This window comes from Brassica napus, chromosome A1, assembly GCF_020379485.1.
Source record: "Brassica napus cultivar Da-Ae chromosome A1, Da-Ae, whole genome shotgun sequence".
NCBI lineage: Eukaryota > Viridiplantae > Streptophyta > Magnoliopsida > Brassicales > Brassicaceae > Brassica > Brassica napus.
Window position 1 is genome coordinate 6,750,608 of NC_063434.1, and position 16,550 is coordinate 6,767,157.

Genomic DNA, 16,550 nt, shown 5'->3' on the forward strand with positions numbered 1-16,550 from the left:
CTCACTTTTAATAAATGATAAAATACAATTATACCGTTAGGGTTAACTAATCTAGACTTAGGGTTTAGAGTTGAGGGGTAGGGTAGGGTTTTGGAATGTGAAATTTATGATTCTAATAAATATATAAAAACTTAAAAATATATAAAAAATTTTAAAAATAGTTTCAAACATAAGTTTCGTTTTCCAAAAAGAAACTAAAAAAAATAAAATAAAAATTCAAAAAAAAAATTCAAAAAAAAAAGTTTATAAAAAAGTTTGAATTTGAAAAAGTATAATTCGAAAACATAAAAAAAAAGTTTACATTTTTTTATATTTTTTTTTAATTTAAATAATGATTTATTATATATATAAATAACAAAGACATAAGAGTTTTTTGCCACTTAATGAAAGATGGATTTTTGAAAATGTCTCATTAGTGGTGGTAAAAATGAAAAGTGGTACAATAAAAGTGGTAAACTTGTAATTTCCCCCGAATCAAATCCGAAAATCAATTTACTTCCGGAACAGATCACGAATATCCTTAAAATTCTGAATATCAGCTCCGTCACACCCTTAATTTAAACTATATAGTTTGTAATAATATCACATGAATGGATTGTTTTGTATATAAATCTCACGGTATAATATTATGTATGTGTATTATCAAAGAAATCGTCATACAGACTTTTTTCATTGTCCTGTTTTTTTTTTCTTTTGCAGCATTGTTTCTTTACGTTATATTACTAGATCACCATTAATACTTAATCCTCAGCACCGTGAAGCATTCTCTGCATGTATATACGACCCAACTCATTAACTATTTTCACCTAACTTGATTTTAAGCAGATATATATCATATGAATCACTTCTATATTTCAAGAGACAAGCTAACCAAACTATAGGTTTTCCTATGTAGATTGCCAAATTCATATTCAAAATCCAGCTCATGATAAGACTCTTCAAGTATATAACTTATCCTAAACTGCAATTGGTTATTAGAAACTTTTTTGTGATGAATATTATCAATTTATATTAACAGTGCATTAGGCTAGTTGTTTAATGTTTGGAATTAATTTTAATACATATCTAAATGTTAACATTTGGAACAACTGTAGTGTAGCAACAAAAACGTATAAATACATAAGTATATGTAAAAACTTATATGAAGTCTATGTCTCGTTCGATTCCAGTTGGGAATGGAATTTACATTATGTTTATGTTTTGGTATTAGCAATTGCTGCTTTTGGTTTAAGTGAATTATTTGGGTAAGTCTATACACCTCTCAATTAATAAAAATAAATTATATCGTAGTTTTATTTACACTTCTCCAAAACAAACGCTATACTTCAAAACAAATACTATATCCTTCGAATTGTTGTTGTTTTATGTCTTTCTTTCTTTTTGTCAACTGTTGTTTTATTTCTTAACCTAGCTATCCTTTCTAGTTTCTATTGCATTTCGCTTCTCTTATAATTTTCAACTTATTTAGACATGCACATATATGTCTATATCCTCCGTATTGGTGTTGTTGTTTTATTTGTTAACACATCCTTTGTATTGCTTCTCATATTATATAAACATGAACATATATGTGGAAGGCATAAAAATAAGGAGAATATTAATCCCACTAAAATTTAGTCCTGGACCCCTCGGAACTTGATATTTTTTCGTTTCATGATTAATGATTTCCGAGAAAATAGCAAACGAAAGTTAAACTTTATGGATTACAAGAATGAAATTTGCAAACTGAAGTTGACCCTTTTCATGTTTAAAATCTTCTGCGATTATCATTACCCTGAAACCCGGAAGTCATTTCATTTTACATTTCGTCTTATTTTGTTTTCTTCTTACACCAAAGTTATTAATTAAAATATGATGTCATTGTGATGTTGGTGATACCAAGTTTCAAATTTTCAAAATTTTAATTATTTTATACATCATAAGATTTTCAATCCTTTCTCTAATTTGACTAAAAAATAATTAGAAGAACAAATCACATTCCTCGACCGCATTTCATGGAAAATAAATAGCAAAATACTTAGGGTATACTTTAACATAAAAACTACTTAAGAGTTTTTGTCAACTGTATATTCAACCACCAAGTTACTAGCGTATATGCAGACTACACATTCCTATTCCTATACGTATGTACAAAAAACCTACAAACCTTTCCTTTCTTGCGTTGTCAAAATTGATATATTCTATTAATACAGTGTATAAATTTAATAAATTGATTTTACCTTCCACCAATTTTTTAAATAAGTTTCTGATTATGTTTGATATTCTTCTTGTAGCTCACGAATAATTTTTATTCTTTTGTTTGGTTATGTTCTTTTGTCTTGCCAACTCCTGTATTTATTTTTCTTTTGTCAACCTTGACAAGTTATGTTATGTTATATTTACAACACCAATATATGAAATAAAGATTTTTTTTGTCGGCAATAAGGAAATTAAATACAAGCCACAGAGTATTATGAAAAACTACAAAATATTAGCGATAAAAGAGCAACCAGGAGAAGGAAACGGGCCAAAACGAGGCCCATTAATAGATGGAAACAAATAATTAAGAACTGGACGTGATTAATGGGACCCACACGTATTAAACGCTTTTAGCGCATACTGTATAGTTCAGCTTTTTTTCTGGTGGAGCATTACCAATAGCTGTGAAGGAAACTTGATCATAAAACTATCAGTCTATCACTATGTTTATACATTAAATAAAAAATATCTATCAAATTAACATATTTTCAGCAATAAATCATTCATGATTTGAAAATCAGCGTAATAGTTGAGCATTAATATATAAAATTGGCTGGCAAAGAAAAAAAGGATAGAAATAATAGCGAAGAGATTTTGTTGGTTCGTTTATGTTTGGAAACAGACATAAGATAATGTAAGGCCATGTGATGGATAACATTATCTCACACTCATTTAATGACGTGGGGTCTCTGCTTACTCAATGTCATAAATACCCTTAACACTCCTCTGCACGTAGCTTCGACGTTACATGGATTTGGTATCTGAGGTTTTCCCCATTTCAGCATCCGTACACTGCCACCATGTTACGACTTCAGATCAATCTTTAAAAGTTGTCTACCCCAAAGTTTTTATTTATTTATTTAATCACAGCTTTAAAAGGACATTTTCTTATAACTTAACATAAATGTAAATATTCGTATTTAGGTAATAATGCTAAACGGAACTAAAGTTTCAAGTTTGGTGAGCGTCGGGGCCGTATGTATAAACGGAGAAGGCTTTTCTTTGTAGGTCCTTACACAGCATGCTCGTGTATTTTTTGTTTGATTTTATTGTCAGCTAGTTGTATTTTTCAAACTAATCACAAATCTAAAGGTATAGTTTGAACGTTATTTTGGTTATATGTTATTGGCCTTTTATACTCTATATTCTGAACAATACTTCAGTGCCCCGTATTACATGCATATCTAATTCAGAAAGAAAGAAAACCCAGGTCAATAAAACATGTTTGCATAAGTTAGTTGTTTATAACTTCGAAATTTAACAATAAAGAACTTTATGTAATGTTCATCGTGATTAGGAAAAATCGAAGATGCATTAAACTTTTGCTGTTTAGTTGTTTATCAACATTTGTATCACTTAAGCTGATTTACTATAAATGTAAGGTAGGGTTTTGGAGTATGTGTCCAAACTTCGAGTGGAGCAAAAAGTCGTATTATTGTATGGATTCATTGACAAAGAAGTATCATAAACTGACGTGATGATCACGTGATCATTCTCTTCAATTCAACGACTATATTCCATAATACCAAACAAAATAACGTGTACAACCTCAGAATGATGTTTCGAAATATAAATAAAACTCAATAATTCGAATCGTAGCCATAGCATGTGATACTGGTACTACGGACAGTCACGTCACATTTTCATATATGAAAGAAACTAAACGTTAATGTTGAAAAGTTAGTAACATTATTACGTTTTATAATTTTTTTTTTATATTACGTTTAATTATTTTTAACTCAATTTCAGTTTCCTTTTTACTTGGTAAATTTTGTACTACCATTCTCAGATTCACACGTTCGTAGGAGTATATGATCTCTTACATTTTCTTACTCCAGCAATAATACATTTTACATCCAATAATATTAATATATATATATCTTCGCTTCTTTTTCTTTTTTTTTACTTCAAATTCATTTTTTACACGCTAATAATCTTATCTCATACATTTTTTTTGTTTTTAAATTTCGTTTTCTAAATTATTATCTTTTCCACAAAGTAAAGCTTGTCATTGTCTCTAATCACTTCAATACTGTCAATCTCAGCTCCATCTTCATTCGTCACCATCATCTCACTTCCGTCAAACCCAAGCTTTTCCTCTGTTTCATGCATACAACAAAACAAACCGTGTTAAAAAGAAAAACAAACCGAACCCGGTTAGTTAGCACACTAAACCAAACCCTCTAAGACCTGCAATTTTCTTGAGATCATCCAGTGAAGGAGGAAGCAAAATAAGCATCCCAGCTTCATAACTACTTCTTTCTTTTCTCTCCAGTGGATGTCCTCTGAAAATACTCACTCTTTCTTTTTCTTTTTCCACAACGCTTAACTTCTCCAATGATGTGAGCTCATTTGTAACCATATCTGCACCGTTCGTATTCAGGAGATTAACCATATCCATTTGGTTCTCGGACAAAGCCACCTTCAAAGCTGTGAAACCATGGTGGTCCTTTGTGTCAACATTAATCCCCTGGTTCAGAAGATCCTTTATCACTTCTACATTGTTCTGTCTCACAGCTTCACAGAGAAGATCTCCAGCTACGTGTGGATCCGATATGGCTGCGAAATGATAAAGGATTCTGAATATCGAGTGGTGCTTCTTTGATATTGCTTCCCAAAGAGCCGTGTTACCACTCACATCTGCAAGTTTTTAATCAATATCTTAAGTAAAAATATTTCTTTAGAATAAAATGTAATACACTTCTTGATTATGATGTGTTCACCTCTTATGTGAATGTTGCATCCGTGTTTTAGAAGTACTAGAACACAGTCTTCATATCCTTTAGAGGCTGCTATATGCTGAAACAATAATATAAGACAAATTAATGACTGATGATGAGTAATGTTTAATTAGGTTTTTGGTGGAAAGCATAACGTTACCAGTGGAGTTTTTCCTTTGGAATCTGTAATGTCAGGGCTTAACTTAGCCTTGAGTATCTCATCAAGAAGAGCTGCATTGCCTGTAGATACAACGGTGATAAGATTTGAGGCAATGTTGGGTGAACCATCATCGTCTTCTCCATTTTGTTGTTGTGCCTTTAGATCACCAACATCTAAATCACTCAGCTTCTTGTGATGCTGCAAGAAGTTCTTGAGCATCACGGCATTGTCTTGTTGTTTAATCTGCATTGTCTCAATAAGGAAAGATGTTTTGAGCCTGAGAAGCTGTGAAAGAGACTTTGTTTGAAAAGTGTAGCTCTGAGGTCTGCAACAAAGTGCTCCAACTTCTCCAAATATGTCTCCGCATCTTAGCGTGCCCAACACGCTATCTCTCTCCATCTCTGAGTCAATGATCTCAACTTCTCCCGATACAATTATGTAAACATCATCTGGTGCCTCGTTTTGCATGATGACATCCTCTCTTGGTGGTATGTACTCAGCCTTCATTTTGGAAACCTAATACACATATAAACACAACAAACTAGGTTTAGAGAACTCATCCATGATCCACAAACCCTAGTTAGTAACTCACCAGGAGAAGAAGTATCTCTCTTGAGACGCCTTTGAAGAGATAAACTTTTTCAACTGATGGAAGAAAAAGATGTTGACAAATGCTCTTGTGGATGGATTTTGGGAGCTGATCAATAACATGTTGCTGATTCAAGCTCTCTGCTTTAAACCTCAAACACATGTAAGCTAGTATCTGGTCTTTCAGTCTTGGAGGCAATCTGTTTCTGTTAACAAAGTTTGACGCTGCTTGAATGCTATTTCTCTGCACCACCACAACAACAACAAGAAGTTCCCTAAGAAAAAACAATACAAAGAGAAATATTTTATTTTGAATATTAGGAGGTTCGGGCCGAAACCCGTAAACCCCCAAATAAAAACCACAACATGTAATATTAGTTTCTTTCCAGCTTTCACTCGGAGAGTAAGGAATGTCTAACACACAATGGTCAGTTCCTTTACAGTTGAGCGAATGGTTACAAAGAAAAAACTTATGTGTAACCAAAGAGTGAGAGCTTGATCAGACTCACAAATTCCATGGTACGACGAGTCCCTTCCACGACCAAGTTAGTCATGTTACCAATAAGATAAGCAGTGAGGCCGAGATTGAATAACATATAGACTGTGATAAACACCATCTCAGTAGTGTTGCTAGCATGTAGATCTCCATATCCCACAGTGGTCATTGTTGTGATAGACCAATAAATGGCTGCAATGTACTTGATGGACAGACTCTTATCTCTGATGCTAGGGATTGCATCGATCCATGTCTTTCCATGTGGATACCTGTCTGCTAGTAGGTAATAAATGCATCCAGCACAATGCACTAGAAACAACGTCACCTGTATAATATTCAAACCCCATTATGTTTCTGAAAATACAACAACGGTTTTGTTTACTACAACTTATAGTTTCATTACTCACGCATAGAAGTCGAATGCAGCGGATACAGAAGTAGCTGAATCTTATGTCCTTCTCTAGTCTGAAACAACACGTGAAACATGTGATGTTTTTGTTAGTTTCTCCTAAAAGGGTTTTGATTACACACATGACAAGGAGCCTTATGTGTACCTAGTGAAGAGGTGTTTGACGCGTCGGAGTCTCCAAAACCTGAGCAGTCCCAAGATATTACAAGTGAGATTCAACTTGCCTGTGCCGGTGACTAAATATCCGATTGCATCAAATGGTATAGTTGATGCAACATCCATCAAGAACCACGTAGAAAGGTACCTTTAATGAAAGATTAAAATATCATTTTTAAGTTAGTACCTACCTACACAATTATTAAAAAGCTTTCTGTTCACGGAATATTTATAAAATGGAATCTTTCTGTACTTTCCATAATCAGTAATTTTGTCTAATTGCTGATGGGTAAAAATAAAGAATCACATGGTGTGGGCACAAGAGTCACCTAAACTTTGTCGTCTTCCACAAACTAATCAAACGGTGACACAAAAAAACCATGAACAACAGAGACTGACCTCACTGCAATCTGTTTGGGTTCACGGACAAGAAGCTGTGTTCTTCGGTCTATGTAGGCAACGAAGAACGTCAAGACAATGTCAACAGCAAAGAACATGTCTACTATGTTGTCTGCGATACAAAGGTTTCTCTTTGGTGAGGAGTTCAGAAACGCGACTTCAAATGGGTAAACCCACGCAGAGTATGCAACCAAAAGCACCATAAATGATTCCCACCACCTGAATTAACCAACCACACATGAATCATTAGTTTACTTCTTTACGTTACCTTTCAAGATAAACAAGAGTCTCTGATAACTTTCTTATTACAAGACCATTTGCATCGTGAACTCAGTAGATATGTTGTGTTACGCAAAAAAATATATAAAGAGTACGTTTTTTTCAGGTACCCTATGTTGCTCTGTTTCACAGAGACAGTCCATAAGAAGAATATGTCGGTTGTACCTGTATCTTGAGTCCATGGGTGAGATGACCCATCCACTAGAAATGATCTGATTCTGGTTATAGCTTGCAACACCAAGTGGAGGGAGAATAAGCTTTGACAAGTTGTTCAAGCTGAGAGAAGAAGCATCATACTCTTCATCTCTTTCTTTTCCTCGATGGTGCTTCATCACGTCTGGAGATAAGTTGCAATGAGATGCTGAGTACTTGAGGTCCATTATATTCACCCTGAAGAAACAAAATTGTTTTGGTAAACTAACATAAAAAGATAGATAGAAAGAAAGAGAGACGTTTTGGTGGATGGTGTAATTATTGCAACGAAGAGGGAGTTTGTGGTGTGTATGGTGCAAACCGTACGTGGTGGTGGTGGTCCTATTGTCAAACAAGTGAGATTGGGAAGCTTTTGTGGGGAACAAAGCTTTTATTTTTGGAGGACGAGTCACAATAAATAAGGGAAGAAAATTAGTTGATTAAATGTTTTGGAAGATAAGGTGTGAAGTGTGATTGATGGGGGCCACAAATGAGAGATAGGTAATGGCTGAGTCTGAGAATGATGCAAAACGTGGCTTTTTAGACTCTTTGAGGGTCCCAATGTTTATCATTAGCAACTTTTAAACTCTATATTGAGAATCTAGCAGCGATTAAGAGGACGTTGTAATGCTACGTTTCCTGCATAGTTAAAGAGAATGTTGTGTGTACTTAAGCACATTGACTAGCGGGTATATGAAGCAGAAGAAAAATTATGAGATAAAAAGGGAATTAGATTCCAGTTGAGAAATGCATGGGACCAGTTTTTTATTTAGGCGGAAAAGACGATATATTTCCCTATTCGTGTAGTCATCTTCGGTATAGTATTCATCTAGATTGCTCATATATTCTTAACTTGGCTTTTGAGGCACTCACATGGTTAGCTTACGAAAAGGCAAAACAAAGTGAAAGGCAATTATAACCGATATGATTGTACTTTGTTGTAGGATAAATGTCATTAAGATCCCGTACGGAAGAATCACACTGCCTACTTTGCTCCTTCACCATGTTGCCTAACTTTGGGTTTTCGAATTCACATACATAAACCCTAGTTAATCTCACAATAGACTTGACGAATCCCTAAAATGCATTCACCAGTGAGGGACACGTGGGAGCCAAACAAGATTGTTTTTTTTTCAGAAACCTGTTAGGTGAGCCACGCTATGCTAGTAGAACTTTTGCATCGGACAAGCTCTTCTTCCGATGAGTCCAGAGCAGATCGTAGGCTTCCATGCACCAGCAATCATGGTACCTAGGCAGAAACGGTATGAAGGTATCCCGTATACGCCTTTCAAGACAGAGCTCTAGAGATTCCGGGGAGACTTTTTCAAAAATAATGTCTAGGCAAAGGAAGGCAATGTCTTCTGAAGCTTCAGATTTGTCAACTGTCACTTTTTTGATTGATCCTGTGAGTGAGCATTATGTTCTAAGATGATGAATTTGTGCTGTAGAGAATCACTTTACATTTTGCTAGTTGAACAAGAATGTAATATACATGTTTGTTATAACCCATATCTATTTGTTTGCTGATGCTATAGGATATCTCAAGGATACCAACTGAAGATGTAAATCATTCTTTGGTTCCTCAGTCACAGCCTTTTAAAAGTTCAAAGGAAGGAGGTCAACCAAGTCCGGTTTCAGTTCTAGAAGCTCTGTGACACCTCCACAACTTAAAATCTATACGGTAATAAGTCGATGAATGCCACATGCTTTCTATTAGGGGATATTAACATATCAATAAACGATAAACGAGTCGGTATTAGAATAGAATATAGAATAGAATATAGCATTAGGAAAACGTGTATGTACAACTTGATATTATACAACTTCTCACTTTCTGACACCTCCACAATCTTTCCGGTGAAGACAACTTCATTTTCCTTTTTATTCATGGATGGGAGATCAAGACATATCCCGTGGTACAAGAAAATGAATACAGAAGAATGACAAGATAACTAATGTTTGATTTTTGTCTAGAAAATTAGAACAATAGACGATTGAATCCCGTGTAGACCCTTAAATTAAATTCAATTTTAATACGGACCGCGTAGAATAATCGATAAAATTATACCTTAATCTAATATAACGTCGAAGGCAGTCATGTTACAAATTACAAAACATTGTTATGTACAAGAAAGCATGTGATCGCTTGTAATTTTGAACTTTTTCTGCGCTCTGCATCGCCTATAAATCAAAACCTCCTTTTGGCTAAATATATCACAAAGAAAGAAAGAAAGAAGAGCAATGAGGAGCTTGAGATTGAGCATAGCTGTTCTCGCTGCAGTTTTTGTTTGTCTCTCCATTCTGCAATCCACTAGAGGTTCGTACGTCAACCCACACTAAATATTTGGTTAGAGAATTCATTAACGACAGTAAGAAAATGCTTATATCTTCTGTAATGTTATAATCCAATTAACTAGTTACCACATTGGTCAGATGTATACATATTGAATTGACTCAAATATTTTTCATTTTTTTCTGTATCTTAAATGATGGTTTTCAAAGATCTTATAACATATTGTTAATCCTTAGTACCCTTGTGAATTACATTAATTCAAATTCTTCTTATCGGGAAGCAGTTGCAGCTAGTCCGTCTTCCGTACAGTGTATCATTCCATACGGTCAATGTAAACCAGCGGATCCCCCCGGTGAAACATGCAATGAGAGATGCCTGAAGTCGAAGAGAATACATACGGAAGGCGGCAAGTGCATCACTAATCCGGGGTATTGTATGTGCTGCTATGATTTCGGCGTTTAAAAAGGAAAGTATGATCAGATTTCAAAAGATAGAGAACGACGTCACTTTGTGTGAGTGTGTGTGGAGGTGTTGCAGTTTGATACTTATGTTAAGTGTTTTTTTTTTTTGGTAGATGGCAGGAGACGATAGTCTCCTACTTTTTATTCAAAATCAAACTTGCGTTACAAGAAAATCTGTCTAGCTCTAGCAAACCCATGAATATCATCTGACAAGATAGAAGCAACATGCTCCGGAGCAAACTCAAAGTAATGTAAACCGTACGATAAAGAAAAAGCATAGTTAGCTAATCCATCTGCTAGACAATTAGCCTCCCTATACACGTGCGAAATCTTGACTAACCAGTCTCTTGATATGAAGCCATAGCACAAACGTACTAGGAATGACAGAGGATGAGAATCCTGGATACCTGTCGTAAGAAAACCCACCACACTCTCGGAATCAACCTCCACCTCTAGTCGTCGGATCCCCTTATCCCATGCTATACATAAGCCGTAATAAACACCCCATAACTCCGCCAATGGGGCTGAGCAAATACCAATATTGATCGCAAAGCCTCCTCTCCACTCTCCATATTCATCCCGCATGGCCCCACCTGCTGTAGCCAGTCCCGGATTCCCTTTAGAGGACCCGTCAGTATTCAATTTACACCAGCCATTACCCGGTTTGCACCATGCGATCTGTCTCTCCACACGCGTACTAATGGTCGAGCAGGGTCGCATTTTCTTATTTGCTAGTACCACCTCCTGAGTCTTATCTTTAACAAACTGCACCCTATCTCGACACTTTCCAGTTTCACCAAAGACATACCCACACCTCCATTTCCAACACCACCACACAGTCAACGCAAACATTATGGGCCATTGATCTCCATTAGCCGACGTATCGTTTGTGAGATTCTCATACAGCCATTCTAAAAGTGGTTGATTGAAGAACCGCTGTTGTTTTCTTAGGATCACAATTTTTCTCCATAGTCCCATTGCAGCAGGGCAATCTCGAAGGACATGAATGATTGTCTCATCTCCATTCTTGCACAGTTGGCACATTCCATTATCACTTAAGTGTCTCCGCTTCCTCTCCATGTTCGTCATGATAACTTGGTGCGCAACCAACCATAAAAAAACTCTAACTCTTTCTGGTACCATAACCCGCCAAACCCGACTGTAGAAAGCCTCCATATTTGGTCTCGGTGACTCGTCTATTGTCAAGAGTGCATACGCTGATTTCACAGAGAAGAGACCATTCTTACTTCCTCCCCAAGACATCCTATCCTTAGCCCCTGTGACATCATCGATCACCACCGAAGCTAAACGTAATCGGTTCTCCATTGATATGTACGGTTCAATTTGTTGTGCTAACCAACCTATCCCAGTCTGCCATAGGTCACAAGCTTTTGCCTCCAACAGTGCTTCCGGAATCTCCACCAAACTCAAGCCATGTAAGGGTTCATGCAACAACCAATTATCCTTCCAAAACCGTACTCGGTGACCATCTCCTAATATCCAGGAAGCTCCTGGAATCACAACTGCTCGAATTCCCAACACCAAGCTCCTCCACGTCGCCGACCAGCTCCCCTGAGGCACCAACCATGCTGATTCATGTATCTCACCTACACGAAACTTCTTACGTAAGATTTGCACCCATAGTCCATCTTGTGTGTTCAACAGTCTCCAGCCGAGTTTAGCTAAGAGAGAAATGTTCATTTCTTTCGCTGATCTTATGCCAAGTCCCCCCTCTCTCTTTGGTTTACAGATTCTCTCCCAAGACACCAAGTGTTGTTTTCTGATCCCTTCACCACTCCCCCAGATAAAAGACCGAGCAATTTTATCCAGTTGGATCAAAGTCGACACCGGCAATGCTATCGAGCTCATCGTGTGGACGGGAATTGATGAGAGAACAGATTTAGTGAGAGTTATCCTTCCAGCTAAGCTCAAAAATCTCCTCTTCCAACCAGCCAATTTAGATGAAACCCTCTCAATGACTGTCCCAAAAGTCTCTTTATTAATTCTCTTCTGCAAGACCGGCATGCCCAAATACTTTCCCAACTCCTTCGTGCCTTTGATTCCGCTTTCATCACTGATCAAATTAGCTAAATCTCGATGAACATTCTCAGAAAAGAAAATTAGAGATTTCTCCAAGCTAACTTTCTGTCCTGATGCTCCACAAAACCTCTCCAGCACCTTTCGTATAACTCGGATCTGTGATACTGAAGCTTCTGCAAACAAGATCAGATCGTCCGCAAAGCAAATATGTGATAAGGCTGGGCCACCTCTAGATAACTTGATTGGTTTCCACTCCTTATTTGCGACAGAGAATTCAATTTGGTGGCATAGTCTCTCCATACATAACACAAAGAGATATGGAGACAAGGGATCTCCCTGTCTAAGGCCACGTTGAGGTGTAAACGCTTCTGTTCTCTCCCCATTCCACAGTAGACTCATACCTGGATTCATAACACACTCCAATATCCATTTGATCCATATATGTGGTAACTTCGCTGCATTCAGAGTATCCTCTAAAAAGTCCCATCTGATACGATCATAAGCTTTTTCAAGATCCAGCTTAAGTAACATCCAGCCTTTTTTCCCTTTTTTCCTTCTCATTGAGTGAACCGCTTCCTGTACTACCACAATGTTATCTGTGCTGAGTCTTCCCGGAATAAAACTAGCTTGTGCTGGACCTATTAGTTTTGGCATTAGTGTCTTCAGTCGCATCACCATTGCCTTTGTTATCGTCTTGAACAAGACATTACATAAACTAATAGGCCGAAACTGCATAATTCTTTCTGGTTTGAGAACCTTTGGTATGAGAACCACCATTGCATCATTCATGCCCTCCTGAAGGACACCGGATTCAAAGAAACCTAGCCCACATCGAGTTACTGATTCTCCCACCACATCCCATGATTCTTGGTAGAAGACAGGTTGAAATCCATCTGGCCCTGGTGCCTTATAATTCCCCATCGATCTCACCGAAGCCTCCATATCCACTGCCGAGAAAGGCTTGTTTAAGCTCTCCAGTTCATCACGCGTAAAGTCAGTAAAGCCAACCTGGGATAGCTTCTCTGTATCGAGAGATATATCTTCAGTTGAATACAGTCTCTTATAGTAGTTCATTGCTAGTTGCTCCAACTGTTCTGACTGGTCAATCCAGTGGCCATCATCACCCTTCAGCATCTCTATTCTATTCCTCTTTCTCCTCACAATGGTACTCGTGTGATAGTACGTTGTGTTTCTATCACCAAGAACTATCCATTTCTCTCGTGATTTTTGGTACCAGAGCACCTCCTCCTGTTCAAGGACAACATCAAACTCTTTTTGTAATGTCTCCTCCCTTGCCAGCAGACGATCTGATGGGTTTCTCTCCAATTCCTCCTGAACTTCTTTTATATCCCCGAGCAGTTTCTCTTTTCGTTTGATCACGTCTCCAAATATCTCTTTGTTCCATTTCTTGAGTTTCTCCTTCAAAGACACCAGTGCTTCTGGAGTACTCATCTCACTATTCCAAGATGTTGATAGGAGCTCCTTAAAACCATCATGCTTAAGCCACGCAGCTTCGAATCTAAACGGTCTCCTTTTCGGATCTCCTTTCCGCTCTGGCTCCATTTGTACATACATTGGTGCATGGTCTGAAGCTAAAAAAGGAAGATGCGTGACCACTGCCTCCTGCCATCTCACGCGAGTCTGCGCACTACACAAAACTCTATCAAGTCGCTTCGCCACAAAGTGCTGCGTATCTTTACCTCTCCTCCAAGTAAAAGTATTTCCTCTGAATCCCATATCCACCAGAGCTAAATCATTAATCCAATCCCCAAACGCCAGAGAGTCTGGTGAAAGTCTACCATTTCCTCCAGATCGCTCATCCAATCTTAAAATGGTGTTAAAATCACCACCCACCATAACCGGTTCATCAATACTCTCTAACACCCGCTTCAACTGACCCCACAGACCACTCCTTCGACTAACCGTAGGAGCCGCATAGACAGCAATAATATGTATAGTCTCAGTCCCCATTGTCACCCTCGCATGAACAAACTGATCCGATGATTCCAGCACCGTAATCATTCCTACTTGATCTCTCCATAAAATCCAAATGCCACCACTTTGACCAACGGCATCTACACGAAAAGAGTTGTCAAACCCCAGGTTCTGGCAAATCTTCATCGCTTTGTCTCCACTCGCATGAGTTTCGAACAATGCCAGAAAATCAGTTTGATGCTTCTTCAGAATATACCTAATAGACCGTCTGAAATTAGGTTTATTTGCCCCCCGGCAATTCCAGAATAAACAATTCATCATCATAATTATAAAAATCTCCGATAGAATTCCCGGGGCACCCTGTTATGCTAGGGATCCCACTACCTCCTCCACCTGCACCGTCGTCAGTTCTTCCACCATTTGCTTCTCTGTCTCACTTCTAATAATCTCCATCGGATTCTCTAACCCCTCATCTCGCAGCTGAAGAAGTTTAGGCATAACCCTGACCTCCACACTATCTCTGAAAACGCCACCAGGTCTCCCTGCATCGCTATTCTCCACTCTCAGTCGTTTTCCTGATGTCGACAGGTTAGTCTCTCCCTTGGTCGGCCCAAAAACCAATCCTCGAACCGGCCTGTTAGTCGATTTTTTGGGCCTTCCTTTTACTCCCTCCATTATTTTTTTATTCCCATTCCCTCCCTCTTTGTTTCCTCCATTCAAATTAATACCTCCATTACTACCGAAAACTAAGGATTTCTTCTCTTGTAAGGTTCCCTTACCCTTAGCGTTCTGAATGTTGACCTCCTGATTCTCCTTATCTCCCTCACCAGCGATCAATTCCTCACTCGGTTCCCCCGTATTCGTATCCGTACCAAGACTTCCGTACTTGTTTGATAACACAAGATGCTCCGGTTCCTTAATCTGTTCTGTTCCTCGGCCATTTCTATCAACCTCCTCATGTAGTTCCCTTGTCCTGGCAGTCGCCGGCCGAGGTAACGGAGGAGCTACTCTTCTCGATCCCCTTGCCTTAATGAAACCCTCCTCCTGCTCTGGTAGTCCTTGTTTGGACGCGACCTCAACAGGTACTGACCTCTCCTTCTGTATTAGTAGAGCTGCCGCTCGCTCCGCAATCGTTTTTGGGCAGCTATGTACCAAGTGTCCATAGATACCACACTTTGAACAGATCTCCGATAGTCCCTCATACGCTACAAAGTATCTCTCACCATTAATCAACACTGTTCCTTTCAAAGGTTTTGCTAGATTAACCTCCACACAAATTCTCGCAAAACGAGCCCTTTCGAAGTTCAATGTAGTTTGATCCACACGAATCGGCTTGCCCAACCCCTTAGCAATTCCCATAAGGATCGATCGGTGGTAAAAATTCACTGGAATATTTGTTAATCTGATCCAGACTGGTGTTGTAACGATATCGTCTCTTAACGGATCAAACTCCGGTGACCAGGCTCTCACCATGAGATAACTTCCGAAAGCCCTCCATGGTCCTCCTGTTAACGCCTCCAGATATTCATCCTCCTTTTCAAACCGGACCATGAAGAACTGTCGAGGTAGGTCCATCACATACATCGATCCCTTCGGACTCCATAATTCCCTTAGCTTCCTACTCAAGGCAGAGATCGGAACATTCCTTCCCAAAACCCTAACAATCATACACTGCTTCCACATCCCGTTCATTGCTTCAAGTACCTCGTTCTCAATCGTGATCGATGGTTCTCCATCTTCTCCATTCGGAAAATCTACTCTGAGCCTTCTCGACACAAACACATCATCAATCAAAGCCTCTGGAACCGGCATACCTCCTGCCGTCGTACCCGCCGCCTTCGCTGCCCATGTGGTCACCCTATCAGGCGGGTCTCCTGGCGGTCTCGATCTCTCCCCCACATCCATCATGGTTGCATCCTGATCCTCCGAAGTCAAAGCCCTAGTGTCGTTTCTCGCCAAAACCCTAGTCTCGCCGCTCATCGTTTAACACACGGAGCTCTTTTGATAGAGACTTTGTTAGTGAAAGAATCACTTATGTTAAGTGTTTTGTATTCTACTTTGTTATACCTTTGATTTGTGTTCTGTTTGTTTTATGGTGATCAAGTTTCATATAATAAAGCTTATTTTTAACACTGGGTTCAATAAACTTTCAAATGGAACCATCTGGTTCATGACATCTCCAAC

At 38.3% G+C, this 16,550-nt stretch overlaps 1 protein-coding gene and 1 pseudogene across 3 annotated transcripts; both read right to left on the reverse strand.

The window, feature by feature from the left end:
* Nucleotides 1–4,040: 4,040 nt before the first annotated feature.
* LOC106375969 (potassium channel AKT2/3) lies at nt 4,041–8,109 on the reverse strand. 3 transcript variants are annotated; one of them, XM_013816002.3, is made up of 11 exons: nt 7,965–8,109; nt 7,611–7,835; nt 7,167–7,385; nt 6,757–6,915; nt 6,610–6,667; nt 6,216–6,527; nt 5,711–5,950; nt 5,119–5,634; nt 4,962–5,037; nt 4,429–4,878; nt 4,041–4,337 (listed from the first exon to the last, which is right to left on the reverse strand). In XM_013816002.3, the coding sequence occupies exons 2-11, from the start codon at nt 7,823–7,825 to the stop codon at nt 4,213–4,215; spliced, it is 2,370 nt and encodes a 789-aa protein (XP_013671456.2). In that variant the 5' UTR covers nt 7,826–7,835; nt 7,965–8,109; the 3' UTR covers nt 4,041–4,212. The 3 variants fall into 3 exon arrangements, with proteins under 3 accessions (XP_013671456.2, XP_048596630.1, XP_048596628.1); XM_048740673.1 differs by having other exon boundaries at nt 7,960–8,000; XM_048740671.1 differs by lacking the exon at nt 7,965–8,109 and having other exon boundaries at nt 7,611–7,881.
* Nucleotides 8,110–10,487: 2,378 nt separating this feature from the next.
* Nucleotides 10,488–16,274, reverse strand: LOC111198962 (annotated as a pseudogene).
* Between the last annotated feature and the right edge of the window lie 276 nt (nt 16,275–16,550).

Bases quoted from the DNA above. Each gene is read 5' to 3' on its own strand.
- LOC106375969 (XM_013816002.3), bottom strand. From the start codon at position 7,825: ATGGACCTCAAGTACTCAGCATCTCATTGCAACTTATCTCCAGACGTG. The intron at 7,386-7,610 runs GTACAACCGACA...TGGTTAATTCAG, and splicing joins CCCATGGACTCAAGATACAG to GTGGTGGGAATCATTTATGG. The intron at 6,916-7,166 runs GTCAGTCTCTGT...CTTTCATTAAAG, and splicing joins CCCAAACAGATTGCAGTGAG to GTACCTTTCTACGTGGTTCT.